At 37.3% G+C, this 15,262-nt stretch overlaps 1 protein-coding gene across 3 annotated transcripts in view; it reads left to right on the top strand.

Annotated features, from left to right (window-relative positions):
- The window catches only part of EDIL3 (EGF like repeats and discoidin domains 3), a 254,738-nt gene that overhangs the window by 185,125 nt on the left and 54,351 nt on the right, over window positions 1–15,262 (top strand). For all 3 annotated transcript variants that reach the window (XM_065046489.1, XM_065046490.1, XM_065046488.1), the window contains one exon: window positions 14,161–14,316. In XM_065046489.1, the coding sequence (XP_064902561.1) occupies window positions 14,161–14,316 (156 nt within the window). The remainder of the gene's footprint in view (window positions 1–14,160; window positions 14,317–15,262) is intronic.

Here is a 15,262-nt window from a genome sequence, read left to right as displayed (position 1 = left end):
GAAGCATCGGGCAGCAAACATGGGTACAGATGGCAAAGGTGATGTTTCATGTCACAAAGGGTCAAGGAAAATTTTAGTTAAGGAAAGGATGCGCTAAATTTGATTTTCTTGTCCTGGCTGTAGCCAGTCAAAAAGGAAGGAGAAGAAAAGATCACTGCCTGCTGGTTCCAATTCAGTTGTTGCTGTTGCACTGTGACTGAGATATCACATCTAAGAACAAGAGATTCCTTAATTTCTGCTCATCTCCTGATTGTGGTAGTGAAGAGGATCCCTGTGAGGAATGTAACTGATGATGCAATAATATGAGTGGTGTACAAGGGACTACCAGCTCTTTTTAAAGTGCTCTGTGGTCTTCTAGATATGGAATTTATGTGAGGCCAGTATTAAACCACAGCCACCAAGGGCAGAATTGGGCATACATTACATCTGAAGAATATAAACTAAGTATCATACCACTGAGTGGAAACTGTGATTGAACAGCTGAACTACTGCAGTAGACTGTTGTATATAAATGTAAGTTATTAAAGAGGAAAAAAAAAAAAGCTATTTTGTAAAAAGCTATTTTGTTATCCCTCATTAAAATATTAGGAACCATTCATACAGAGACATCAGTATGGTTACCAATTGGCTGTTAAATAAAATATTCAAATATTTAATTTTATTATTGCAAAAAGGAGCAGAATTCATTTGCAAAACTGCTAGACTGCTCGGCTTGGTTGCAGAATCAAGAAATGGGAAATAAAGTTGTTCAGGTTGAGTAGTTAGCTTTTCCCCCTAGTTTTCATTTCATACAATTTGTCCAAAATATTTCTTTGGGTTTTTTTCTTCTTCAAATAATGCATATTTTTGCATCAATTTTAATATTTTTATTTTTTTATCAATTTTTGAATGTCAAATGTAATTTCAAAATGGAAAATCTAGAATTCTTGTTTATAAGATATGAAAAGAGCATTCTAATTCTAACATTCTTCTAATTTCTTCTCTAAATGGTTTTTCTGATGCTATATGCCTAAGTACAGATGAAGCTCCATATTTTGAGATACAACAGTTTGATTAAAAAGGTGCCCAAGTCCTAACTGGTAGTTTGAATGTATTAGCCTAAATTTTAGTCTAACTTGAGATACATTTGGTTTGTTTACTTCTACCTTCTCAGTACATGTGTTTTAAATACTACTTTTTTTTTTTCATTTTTAGTAACTTTATGCAGTTCTAAAAAAAAACCTCTTCATTATATTTCTTAGAAGTATGAGCAAGTAGGCTTCCTTTAGATATCTGTGAGGGAAAGGAATCTACCCCCGCAGATCCAGGGTAAATTTTTCCAAGGCCCCTGTGTATTATAATTTAAAATTTTAAGGTCAACTAAGTTCACTTAGAGCCACAAAAATGTAGTCCTTACGAAGCTCTTTCCCACAGCAGAAATCAGAGTGATGAATTAGGGACCAATACATTGGGCATCCCATGAAATGCGTGGAAATGTCCAGTGCAGAGCCGGCGTGCTGCATGGCTGATCAGCACTTTCATCCAGAGAAAAAGGAGCACAATATGTATTGCCTTATGTGTTGCCTATACACAGCATTCACTGAAAATATATCTGAGGACGAAGTAGTGTATTGATGTGTTCTTGGCTATGATGTTTACATTAAGGTAGTTTAAAATCAGTGAGGTTAGACAAGAATTGTGCAGCACAACGACTAGGATACTTGTTTGAGAGAATCTAAATTCTAGTTTCTACTCCGGCAGACATGTTGGTTCTTTATTTAGCAATTACTGAGAGTGTTCTGGTTGCTTTTATTTGTGGGTTAATTTGGTTTTTACACAAGTGTCTCCCACACCACCTGTGGTTTCAATCCCATCTCTAGTTCCCAGCTTCACATTTTGAGACCTTGCAGTCCTTAATACTGGCCTAGTTAATTTTGTGTCTGTAAATCTTACCAAGCTAACCATAACTATTCTGACACACAAAAAGTGTACTTGTAATAAAGACTTTCTAAGTTACATAATTCTTATCCCCAAGCAGGAATCAATAAAGTGTTGGGTTTTTTTTCTCCATGAAATACAAGGAAAAGAATTACTATCTTCCACATCAAGAACTTCCAAAGAGCAAGTATGCACCAGGTGATAGCTATTTGCTAATAAAATGTTAAAACCCAAAATACACAGAGGTCTTGCAGAACATTCATTCAAACATCTGTTAGGAAGAGCTCTAAGCAAACTACCATCTGTCAAACCACTCATTTTGTCAAAGTTCATTTCCTCATTCATGAATACTGTTGTATCAGCTTCCAAAAATACCTGTCATCATCGATTAAATATTTAATATTACTTAATATAGCACCCAGTTTAATATAATGTGGCCAAGTGAACCTTAAAAAATACAATCTCAGAGTCATCATGTAAGGTGGCTCAAACCATATAAGAAGACTTAATCTGCTGAATTAAATGCTGAAAAAAATATTAAAGTTCGGCTTTTTTTTTGTCAGTAATCCAAAATTTGACTTAAAGTCATGGGAGGATTTCCTTGGGGGTTATTGACAAGTGGTAATAAGTACCTGAAAGCCCTTGTCAGGGAAAAACAGAAGTTAATAAAGAAAATGCAGTTGAATTCTCTCAAAACTTTCCCATGTAGGACCTTTGTACTACAGGAATTATAAGACATCATCAGCTGGTGAAAGTCTGCCCTAAGTTCTCCGGCTTCAGTGAACTCAGTATCAATGTGTGCTGGCTACAGATTTCCCTCAACATTACATTTAGTTTACAGGTGTAAATATAATTTATGTACTCAAAACAGACAAGAAAATAGAAGGACTGTGAGCCTATTTGTTAGTTTAATCAACCAGATACTCCCTTGTGTCCCATAACTTAGTTTCTATTTGATATCATCTTATATTTCCTAGTTTCATTCCTTGTAGACACAAACACCCACACACGCATATATTCAAATAATTTTTGATTGAGGTTTCAGATACACAAAAGCAGTCGGTTCAGAGTTAGCATCCCCATGGCAACAGAAACTTGATGCTTTTATAAACACTATCTATAACATGCCTTGTCAGCCTGCTGACATGACTGAAGCATCAGTACTTTTAAATGCATTGCTTCATGCATCTGTAGCACCATCTATTTTGACTTAATTCTTTTTCACGTTTATCATCCTGATATTAAAAGTAATCAAACCAGCAAGTGGTGACACACTGAAATGAGCAAATGTGTGTCCATCTGGTTTCTTGTGCCAATATGTTGCATGTGGAGGTGCCTCAGCACCTATGTGTTGGCTCACTGACTGTAATCGAGTGATGGGTGGGCATCACAGTCCTCCTTTGGGGAGGACAGCATCTAATTCTGTAAAATGATATTGTGCTGATATGCAATAGTCAAGTTGTATTTTATGTTGTAAACACGCACTTTCAAAACCAGCAAAGCAAATGTTCCTCACTTGTAGTTACTCTCCTGCAAGGCTTGACTTCTAGAAATAAAAACTGTTTCAAGTTATTTCATTACAACTAAGGTTCAAGATATAAAGTTTAAGAAAAAGTAAAATTACACACCAATATATTAAGTTTTGTGTGTTATTTTTTATGGTACAGAGGCATGCATATATACTTACCTCTGTGTTGTTGGCTCCAGAGCAGTATATGCGGAGTTCGTATATGTGTAGGTAGGTAACATAAACACAGAGCAATCTGCAGGGTGAAAATATAGGAAAAACCTTGGTACAGCTGTCATGTAAGAAAGCATGCATGCAGTCCCTGGCTGCACCTCTATATTTCTCTGCAATTTTACAGCTGGTGAGGAAAAACTGCTCCTTTATACAGGCTGTTAGAAGTATGGGAGGTAAACAGCACCAAGATAGCACAGCAGAAAGCAAGGGCTACAGTAAATTCACACTCCTTGACCTCCTCTGGAAATGATGATGTGTGCATGTCATCTCAAAGACTTTTTAATTTCAGTGGAACATCAATTCTATGGACTGAAAAATAGAGTGTATTTTACTCTTGCACTCTTAAAACCTTCTTATTCCATGAGTGGTTAAGATAAAGAGACATAGTTCAAGTCTTGAGTCTTTCAAGGAGACTTTTCAGATTTTGAGGGCTTTTTCTTTGTGTACTGCAAAACCAAGCAACTTTTAATGTTTTTAATCTAATCTATTGCATGTCAGCTTTTGTAGAAGGAAAAAGTATTTTGAGGAAAAATGCAGAGATAATTAAAATTCTCATTAAGTCTCACAGAAGTGTAACGTTTTTATGTTTATATATCAACTGTTTTGTCTATTGGTTAATTTCAAGAGACAATTAAAAATATATCGTGAGTGTATTTGTTGTGATTCAACCAAGATTCAGCCAATTTCTTAAGGTTCAGGCAGGATTAATCACTTGAGTCACCTTTTCATTTTCTGTAGTAGCATTTGTGGGTGAAAAAATCGTTTGAGTGGCTGTCACGGAGGTACCCCGAGGTTAGTTTAAGGGACAACAGAGTCCAAAACAACTTTTATTATACCGGTGAGAAACAGGGTTTTAGCACTCCGAAGTGACTTAATTAAAGGTTCGGATATCAGTTGAGGAAAAAATTATTAAGGGGCAGCAACTAGTGCAACAGGTGGTCCACAGTGTGCATGCACGTGGCTTCACTCAAAACAATGCCGGAGCCGGCCCTGAGTCCCCGAGGAGTACACACTTGCCTAAACACGGTGCGGGATTAATTTTAAAGAGATACACGTACTCGTAGTGAGTACGGGAAGTGTACACTCGCGATTCTGCGAGGGTGAATTTATAATACACTCGCAATCCTGCAAGGGTTGATTTACTTACACGTGCAAATGTGCACGGAATATTACACGTGCTCATGTGGAAGCACGGGAGGAAAATACACTCACAATTGTGCGAGGAAATAATTTATACATGTGCTCATATTGAGATGGAAAGTTACACGTGCAAATGTGCACGGAAATTTACACGTGCAAATGTGCACGGAAAGTACACGTGCTTGTATTAAGCACGGAAAGTAAGTGTGCAAATGTGCACGGAAAGTTACACGTGCATATGTGCACAGAAAGTATAAATACACTCGCAATCCTGCGAGAAGTTTTACTCACACCCGTGGCGGCGAGGCAAGCGGAGTCTCCATCCCGGGGGGGGGGTCTCGGCAACAGCATCTTGCTCATGCTCCGAGAGACCCATGACAACGGGCCAAGTCTCGATGAGAATCCCGTTTTTCTATTGGCTGATCAGATCTTCCTGTGGGCATTCCAGAAGCTTCTCTGCACCCCCACCCTGGCTGTGGGTGCCCCTGAAGCCTCCAGACGTCCCCCACACTGGCCACAGGCACCCAGCGGCTCAGTGGCGCCTCGGCACCCCCTTCTCCTAATGGCCCTGGCCAGGGGGCTCTGGGGCCAAACAGAAGAAGCTGTTAGCCTCAAGTAGCAGAGAGAGAGGGAGATGTGCCCACTCCTTCCATGATGAAGGAGGGAGGGGGAGGGATGGAGGTTTGCATTCTGCCACAGTGGCAAAGTCTTTTTGTCAGTTACAAAGCCTTCTGTCCCCTATGTGCTTACTAATCTACTTCTTTACTCCACTTGTGTCCATCTAAAACCTTGGCCTCTCTCCCTACACAACCAGTCTCATAGCAACCAACACATTATTTTCAAATATGACAATATATGGGAGGGATTGCTTTCACATATTTTCCAATTTGTCTTTCTCCCACAAATGTTGTCATGGAGTGAACACAGTTTTTGTAACTATCAGCAGCACTACCAGGTCAGTCAGAAGTCCTAGTTACAGCTGGAATTTCAACATGCTTTAGGTTCTCTATAATCTGACAACTAAAAAGACTCTGCACTAACTAGTCAAGGCATTTGCAGGTACATGGGAAGAGCAAAGGATGGTATGGTCAGCATGATAGGCAGCATAAAGCCAGCTATGGCTGCCCGGCTCATTGAAATAGAAACTTTTAAGTAGGTATATGACGATTAAAATGATCTTTATCAAGGAAGAAAGGGGGTAAATATGTGTATTTTATGAACTGTGCTTCATTACTGATCTGCACATTATTATTGACTGAGGAAGGGTTGCTGAAGAGTGTTAGCATGAGAAGTGGCTGCTCACGAGGGGTCTGCAAACACAGATCTAGCGTATCGCTTGTTCCTTGTGGACTCCTTGCAGAAAATCTAGGCCTGGTTTGAGCTGTGGGATTTGCAGCATCTCCCAAGGCTGACATAGCCAAGATTGCATAGGAAAAGAAATCTGCCCATCGCACAGCCCATGACCATCCTGTCCTGTGGAATTACACTTTAGGTCAACTCTTGCCATTCCTTTGCAGTCATAATGAGTTTAATTTCTATAGACAAGCTGCCTAAAAATTTAATGAACTATGTTTAAGAAGTGGCCCCTGCACAGGTTGTTTGTGCACCATTTGATAGCACGATTAATACTTGCTGGTTTTATTCTGGTGGAAGAATTAAGTAGCTTTAGCTGTTGTTAAAATTGTGTTGTGTTAAAATAAGCTGGGCATGTGCAATGATCACAACACCCTAGTAGGGATATCACAGTGAAGGGGAAGTCTAATCTCTCATATGTTTGAGTCTTTTCTTCAGCTTCCATCTTTCAATGGATGGGCTTAATTCCATGTTAAGCTTTAATATTCAAAGATAATTAAGATAATTCCTTCACCTGGGCAACAGACATCATTTTCTAGCACATTTCTTTATTGCTTAACATTTCTTGGTCTGAGAAGATACATAGGACCAAGACAAAGCTTACTGTAGTCAGAGTGGGAATTCATCCCAGTTGTCCTTGTTGTGTGTCAGAGCAGGTCTGGATAACTTTGGTTGTCAGAATTTTTACGAACAAAGTGCTTTCAAAACAAAAGAAAAAAATGCGATAGAAAATACCTTTGATATTTGCAATGGGCACAGTAAGAGTCTTTTCTGAATATGTTTTCATGGTGATTTTAGTATTCTATCTTTTGAATTTACTTATTTTCTCTAAATAAAAGGGTTCTCATGTAGGATTAAAAGAAAAGTGCATGTTTGTTTCTGTGACCTGTCATATCTTCTAACTTCTAGAAACTATTGGTCAAAGCTGTGCTACTAGGGGAAATAGATACAGGTATTTTTATTTACTCATTCTTTGGCTGGTACTTTAAGAAGTGTTCTAGACATTTTGGGGAAGTTCTTTCTGGGAAGTATTAGCATGACAAAACCAGGAAGAGTATTCACAATTTCAGGGTATATATAGGAATTGATAGTAGCAGTGAACAACTTCAGTGGATTTTAGCTAACCTTATATTGCAAGAAGTTAATAGCCATTCAATCAATACTTTGTAAGTGAGATGAAATTTTACAGAGCTACAAACCTCTGAACAACCTGAGACTGATTATGGGTCTCTTCTTGAGATGGCAGTCTAAACTTGCCAATATTTTAATACTTCATATCATGCAGTTAGTGGCATTCATAACAACTACGTTTGGGATCACAGTAATGACTAAATAATAATAAGAAACAGACCAAGCAAGTTTTTAGTCTGCCTAAACATATAATCTAACTGAGACATAAAGTGAAAGTTCTCAACAAAAAAACAAAGGAAGTGGTTTTGGTAATATTCATAATATATTCTCCTCCATACTAGTATTACATGGGCCAAATGATCCCTATATTTATGTTTTTTATACAAGCAAGGTTTAACTTATATTCTGATCTTTTAACAGAAAGTCAAATTAAATTATTGGGTCAATTCGTGTCCCTGATTCAGCATATCTGACTTGAAGGATATCAATAGCCTAGCTGAAGATAGCAAAGGTGATGAGTTGCTTTCACATAGTTGGTTGGGGCTAAACTGTGAGTACAGGGAAGACACAAGATATGTTTGTTGTTACCGTAAGATATGACAGATTGGCGAGGCACTCTGGAAACAACAGTATTGGGAGGGGGAGTTTGCAGAGGATTTAGTAGCAAAGTTATGAAGAGGCTTTGCTGGATCTGCATCCATGCAAGTGAAACAAAAAGGGCCTGAGATTAGAAATAACAGAGTATTTAATTGGTTTGTCTCCAAGGTACAATCCCACAATCATGTTAGGAGTTATTTGTAAAGTGACCTGCAGCAAATGAACATGTTAGTTCTTCTGGATTATCAGTTATAAGATAAAACATGTTGGCTTTTCTCCACATAATAAACCTCCTTCCAGAACAGCAGCAACAGCTGGATTGCTCCTGTGGATAAATCACTGTGTTACCTAATCTGGATGCTGGTTAAAACACACATCACTGCTACTATGCTGACTGCCCTCAGCTAAATCTGGAGAAGCTCTGCTGACAGTGCTGATTAGGAGAGTAATAAAAAGCCGCAGACAGGCAAGATACATGAGCACCTTATACCCAGGTGCCAGTGATGCTTTGCAATGGGGAAGATAATAGTAACTGACCTGTTCCAACCTTCCTGAACCTCATCACACGCTGAGCCCTGCTCTGCAACCACTTGCCCTTGATGTGACATGAGGGTGAAGCAGCAATGTTCGGGCATGTTCAGGGCCTCCAGTGCTGGAAGACAGAAAGGGAAGCCTGGGAGGGAAATTTCAGGCTCACTAAATTTCCCAGTGTTGAGGGAATCATGTCAGGTTCCTCCTCTCCTGAGGTTGTTGCAAACATTTCCGTTGTCAAGTGTATCTATTTTTCATCAGAAAACGTTTCTGTGGGTGCTTTCTATCTAGCTTTATCAGAATTACGACTCAAAAAAAATACAAGAAAATTAGATTTCAATCCTTCAAAAACTGATGAAATCAGCAGGGAAGGTTTGCTGTAATAAATCTTTGAATGCCGGTATAACCTTGATCTCCTATTCAACCCTATTTTTATACGAACAATATAGAGTATTAGTAAAAATTCATATACTTAGCACTAGAAAAAGTGGAGAATTATTTATAGCCATGTTATTTTATTTCATAACTGAAACAAGTAAACACCATAGTTCTCCATAAACCGCATTTCTGTTTATGAATAAAGGCTCATGTAAAATTACATTTGCACTCTCAAAGACCGAACATTTTCTGAAGGCTTTAATCTGAGCATTTCTTGAGAGTTTGCTTTTAAGGTATACTTCAGACAAACCAATTCTGTATGAAATGTTAGTGTTATTGCTAACACTGCAACAACAAATGAGGTGAATATGGTTATATATTCTGGCCAGGAGCATTACATATGGTTTCTTCCTAAAGTCACTCCATCTTTTCATCCCTTTTCTCCTCTCCTACATATAATAATGCAGAGAACACTGATGCAACTGATTTTTTTTAGTTTGTGGGATTTTTTTTGTCAAGTATGTAGCTTGTGCACACTGGTTATACTAATAGTTGATCACAAATTGAAGAGGAATATGGACTTCTTCCACTCGTGCTATCCCTAATCTCTGCTATTACATTGATCTGTTATTGCTATGACTTCTAGTCTTTTTCCTCCAATTCTAAGGTTTGTTAAGTATGCCAGGAAGTTAGTTTTGGTCTTTGTTTTGTGGAGTCCTTCGGACTTTTAATTGAATACTCTCCTGTTTTTATGGGAAACAAGCATCTACAGGAACATCTAAAATTACCTTGCTCATATTGCCACTTTCTCTCATAAAAATATTCTTCTGCTTTATTTCTTTTCATATATGGATTTTTTAGAGTTCTAGTAAAATCTTGATTGGCCGTGTCGTCATCAGTGTAGGCAGCTGAATGATTTAGCATCTTACAACAGATTTATGTGAGTCATTGCATTCAAAAACATTAGTACACCAGTGAAAACTGCTTAACAGGTAATTACTCACACAAAATCAGTGCTGAGAGCAGGAAACACGGCACTCTGGTTACTTTTTCCCCTCCTCTTGAAAGAGGCCATGACTCTATAACCTGCTGTGATGATAAAAGTGATCTAATCACAGAATCAGGATGATTGTGGTAAGGAACAAGGTTAAAAGAAATTTCAAGGAGTGCTGGGAACTTTTTAAACTGATAGAATCGATTTTATTCTCCAGCTCTTGAGCATACACTGTAGTCGAGGGAGTATGCCTCGAGTGATTTTGTTTTTACTTCCTTTTGGCTATATGACATGGTATAGAAGACACCAAGTAACTCGCAGTACATGAATTTATCCTTCGACAGCATATACAGTACTGACTCTCAGTTATTTTATCTTGTGCCTGGACACTGTCTATTAACTTGAGCTGGCTGCCATACCTGTCCTCTAGCTGAGCTTTTTGTAATATCAGCACGGTGAGTTTGCACCATCCACCATATGTGGTGCATCCACAATCTATTTCTTGTAGCATCAGGTTTAAATGAATTGATGTCGGACTACTGGCTTTCTCTTACACACAGTTTTACCTGAGTGCTTCAGCATTCATCATCTATTTCAGCCCCAGAAAACTTCCTTATTGAAGCGCAAAACCTGTTTGAGGAAGATTCTATTGCCTGTGAGTGTTACATGGCACCTTACACAAGTTTTGTGAAATGCTTCATGCCATGATGCCATGCAATGGGCATCTTGGGATCTGCCTGTGAACTTTGCAGCCAAATCCCTGATGTGTGTTAGGGGAATTAGGTCCCGTGGAAGTTGCTGGACCCAGAAGCCTTCTCAAAGCTATGGCTGAATGCAGCTCTATGGAGAGGGTCTGTGTCAAGTCTGAACCCGCTGCTCTCAAAATAACCTTAAACTTAAGTAGGGCTGGTAAAACTGATCAGTTTTGTGAGATTTTTTTTCTAGTTTTAAGTAGTTTCCTCAAATTTCTGTGCCAGTATTTTCTTCTTACAAGGTCGTTACTGTGCATTTGTAATTAAATTACAGGGGTAAATCCCTCAATATTCTGTTGGTCTTCTACCATCCTTGATTTTTTCCCATTAATCAAGGAAGTGGTAAGGGGTTCTTTATAACCAAATATGCTATTACCATTAAAAAAAATAGGTGTTAGATTCCTGTTCTTATCCTGGTGACTTTCACCTCTTTTTTTTTTTTATTTTGTTTTAAACCACAGTCACCCATGTAATTAGCATATATAACATTCTGTCCTGCATCCGAATCCACAAAGCAGAGCTTCTTAAGCTGTTTTTCTTCACAATTGCCACAGAAAAATACCTTTGAAGATGCTTTTAGTGCTGAAAGAGATAGTTCACATTTCACATTGGGAACTTTTCTTCCTTGTGAAGTACATTAAGTAAGAAAGATTTCAGCATCTGCTTCATTATAGTCATTGTAATATTTTGAGTTTTGCTAAGCTCTGACTTAAAAAAAAAATAGAATACATGAGAGAACCCGGACAAGAAGGGCAAATTAATTCCTGATGTATCTATATACATTGAAGGGAGCTACCACAGGCATGATGTTAGCCCCATGGGAATTTTGTGTGTAAGAAAGTGGCAGGGATTTGAAAGCTGTTTTTTTCCCTTTTATTGGGATTTTCCTGCAAACATTGACAGAATATGTAGACCTAATTGCAAAACACAGTATCTGTTTTTTATTTCCTCTGTTATATCAAGCTCAATATTGCTTAAAGCCAAAGCTCAGTTTGTGACTCAAAGTATGGATAGTGATCAAGAAAGCCTCTAAAAGAAAAAATATGTCTGTTAAAACAGAAGCAAATTAAATTGTATTGTTTGTACATACACATACCCAGATAAAGCTATATAGCAGTCTGATGTATAGCAGAGCAAAGGCAGGCTTTTTACTTCCTGAAACTCATGGAAGACATGTTAACCACTGTTGATAATAAATGAGTATTTAAAAAATTAGTTATTTTTACTTCATTTTTATTATTTTCTGACCAAATCTTCCCTTCATTCACTAGGACTTTTTTGAAAGTTTTATTTTTCTACCACTGTATTAAACTCTTTGGCAGATTAGTTTTGGGTGGATTTTTTGATGTTGTTTTGCTTCTCAAAGTGCAGTGGTTGATTTGTTGTGCATTAGAAATGGAAACTGGAGCATGGAGAGGAGCCAGTGTGGAAATATAATATCCTGTGGTTAAAGCTATGGTTTCATTAGAAACTACTCTTTCTGAGTAAACAGGGGAAAAAAAAAATACACACAAATTCTCATCCAAAAAAGCTGCCTTAGATTATTATCCAGAAAAAAAGAAAAAACACAAATGAAGCTGGAAGAATATTAGGTACATGCATAATGGGATCAAAGAAAATGCATTTTGTATTGGATTATATATTCCTTTTCCCAAGCAGTGAAACATGAAGATATTTGGAATATGTAAAAGACAAATAATCAATGATTGGTTTCTGCCTGACTGTGCTGATTTGTTTTTGGAGATGACTTTCACTTACTTAGTAACAACTTGGTAAATACAGGAAAAATAGTTTTGCATGTTTATTAATATTCTGACATTCCAGCGAAATCTGCATAAGAGACTTCCAGAACCTTTATGTTTGACTGGTCACTATTATATGTTAACTACATTTTCAAAAGTAGTGAGTGGGCTGATAATAGTGTCTGGAGCTGCCCTCTAACCTGGAATGGAGCAAAAGAAGGTTTATGAAGGATGTAAGAAGACTTGAATCTCTTCTATTTTTTACCTGTCTAAATTCCTGTTGAGGGTCCATTCTCCTCGTGGCAATTGTGAATGCTCCTGAGTTTTCCTGATATATGTGAGAAAGAGCCTGTAAAAAATCTGATGTTTTATAGGCAACTTTTTCCTCTCTCAATGGGTCTAAACCTCTAAAAACCCTCTGTTATTCTAAAGGTGTGTGAGTGCCTCTTAATTACTTATACAGAGAACCACGGTAAAACTACACTGAAATTTATTTCACCTCAAGAAGAAAAATATTAGAAGCCCAACTATTTCAGATAAGTAGCAGCGAGATAGCTAGACCCCCTCAAAAGAACAGCAATAAAATTCTGTCCTCCTCCACTTTCCCATTGTGTACACAGTAGATATTGAAACACTGATCTTCATACATCTTTAGTAGAGGCTAGGTTATGTTACCGACTGTGAGAAAATCTTGAGACCACACTGTAAAGAACAAAGTGATTAAAGTATTTGTACAGCAGATATCTGGTCTGTCTCGGACTCCCCATGTTCCTGTACGGGGCTTCTATCCCAAACAGTAGTGAGTGCAAGTCCAATAACTGGGGAGCAGAGATAAGATTCATCTGGAGGAAGCAAGTGCTAATGTAGTTTAATGTATTATTGACATTGTCCTGGTTGTTTACTCTCTAGTATTTCCATTCATCTCCTTTTATCACACATCTGCCTACACCTTCATGCAATTCTCATAGTATGACAGCTCTTTGTTAAGCTTCATTTGGTGCAAAAGTTACAGACTTCAGTTGCCTACCAGCAAGAGGGTGTGAGTGCAATTGTCATGGGTCACTTCGTGATTTTTTCGTTGCAGGCACCGAGCTCACAATGCCAGCACAATCTTATTTGAAGATCACATTCTGAATTTTGTGAGAATGTAGTTATTTTTCCCACATGATAGATGGATAAAGAAGGCAGAATTAAGGTTGACTGAATAGTGTTGAATTCTCCATGCATCATTTGTACTTCAGGATGTTGACATCACCTCAGACAAGTACACAGGGAATGTTCATGTCCATTGATAGACATAGACATTTTGTTATTGACTGTTTTGGGATTAGCATTTCAACCATGAACTTCAGGTAGATGAATTTTCAGTGAAAATCAAACAAACATATATTTGTTTGCTTTACAGAACATCCATCTATTTTTACTTCCACAAATAAACCTAACCTGAAGTAACAGGTTCTTTGTATGGGATTACAAATTGGCTTTTAATAGAAAGAAGATTCAGCCTTTGGTGAACTATCATACTGTTGCATTTCTGTTTTAAGAAGAAAATATATAGCAGTAATCCTATATACCAGTAATATGCTATATCCCAGTAATATCCAATATATCAACGATATATGTGAATTTGTGTGTACACACACACATGAAGACATAAGTATAGTACAACTTTTTAGTACAAGTTTTTCATTTATTTGTGTGCATATGTGTGTGAAATGAATCAAAGACAAAATGAATTAATGCAAGTGTAAAGACAGTAGTTTAAATGCTAAAGCTACGTTATTTCCTTGCTGCCATTAAAAAAAAAAAAAGGTAATCAGAGGAATCTGGAATCAGAATCGTGTCCTTCAGAAGGGTATTGGTAATATTGTACTGTTATTTCAGATAAACCTGCAGAAGAAGATGAGAGTCACTGGAGTTATAACTCAAGGTGCTAAGAGGATTGGAAGTCCGGAATATGTAAAATCTTACAAAGTTGCATACAGCAATGATGGGAAGTCGTGGACAATGTACAAAGTAAAAGGCACAAATGAAGATATGGTAAGATTAAGTTGTCTGTATATGAATACATCTTATGGTTTAGCTGCCTTAGAGGTATGAGCTATCTGTAGATATGATGACGTATCTGTAGATATGTATAATTGCCTGACAGTATGATACATGTTGCTTTGCCAAAATTTTTCTCAGAAAAAAAAAAAACAAAACAAAACAAAACAAAACAAAACAAAACAAAACAAACAAACAAACAAACAAAAACAAAACAAAACAAAACATAAAAAAAACCCACAGAAAAACAAACACATAAATTTGCACTTTCTGTCTGCTAAGAGTTTCTTATACTTTAATTGATGGTTGTATAAATACTATTTCCCAAGGCTAGAATAATCCTGTTTATTACACTTAACTGGTTTTCATTTTAATTAGTTTACCAGTAATTACTCATTACTCTGTTTTCAATTTAGTTTTATTACATTGGCAGATTAGTGTTAACCCTTAAAAGCATAAGACTCATTCATCAATGCTAATCTCTGTACTGCACAAACAGTATCATCCTGTGGGAAGCCTGTGTTTACAGTTTATACTTACCGCTTATTTTTTACAGAGCTGTGCATACAAAGCAGCAAAAATCCCTTTACTCTGTAAGTTAAGATAGAACTAAGGCACTTTGCAGCATTAGACACAGTTTCTCTGTTGAGGAAATTAAAATACTGTGTGAAGAGGTATATAATGAGGGAAGAAAACAAAGTACAACCATATTTTGCTAGAGTGAGGAGTGAACAGAAGAATGCCTATGGGTTTATTTCAGATCCCCATGCAATCAATGGAAGGGTTGCAGTGCGCTTCAGTGGGTGTTGGATCAGGTTCTTGAACTAGAGGGAAAAAAATAAATGTCAATCAGTATAAATAATTGCGGGCTAAATTGAATTGGGACTATGTAATATACTAATTAGAAAAGAAGTCATAATTTAGTTGAATTACTACATTT

This window comes from Columba livia, chromosome Z, assembly GCF_036013475.1.
Source record: "Columba livia isolate bColLiv1 breed racing homer chromosome Z, bColLiv1.pat.W.v2, whole genome shotgun sequence".
NCBI lineage: Eukaryota > Metazoa > Chordata > Aves > Columbiformes > Columbidae > Columba > Columba livia.
This window is presented reverse-complemented; position numbering and strand designations above follow the sequence as displayed.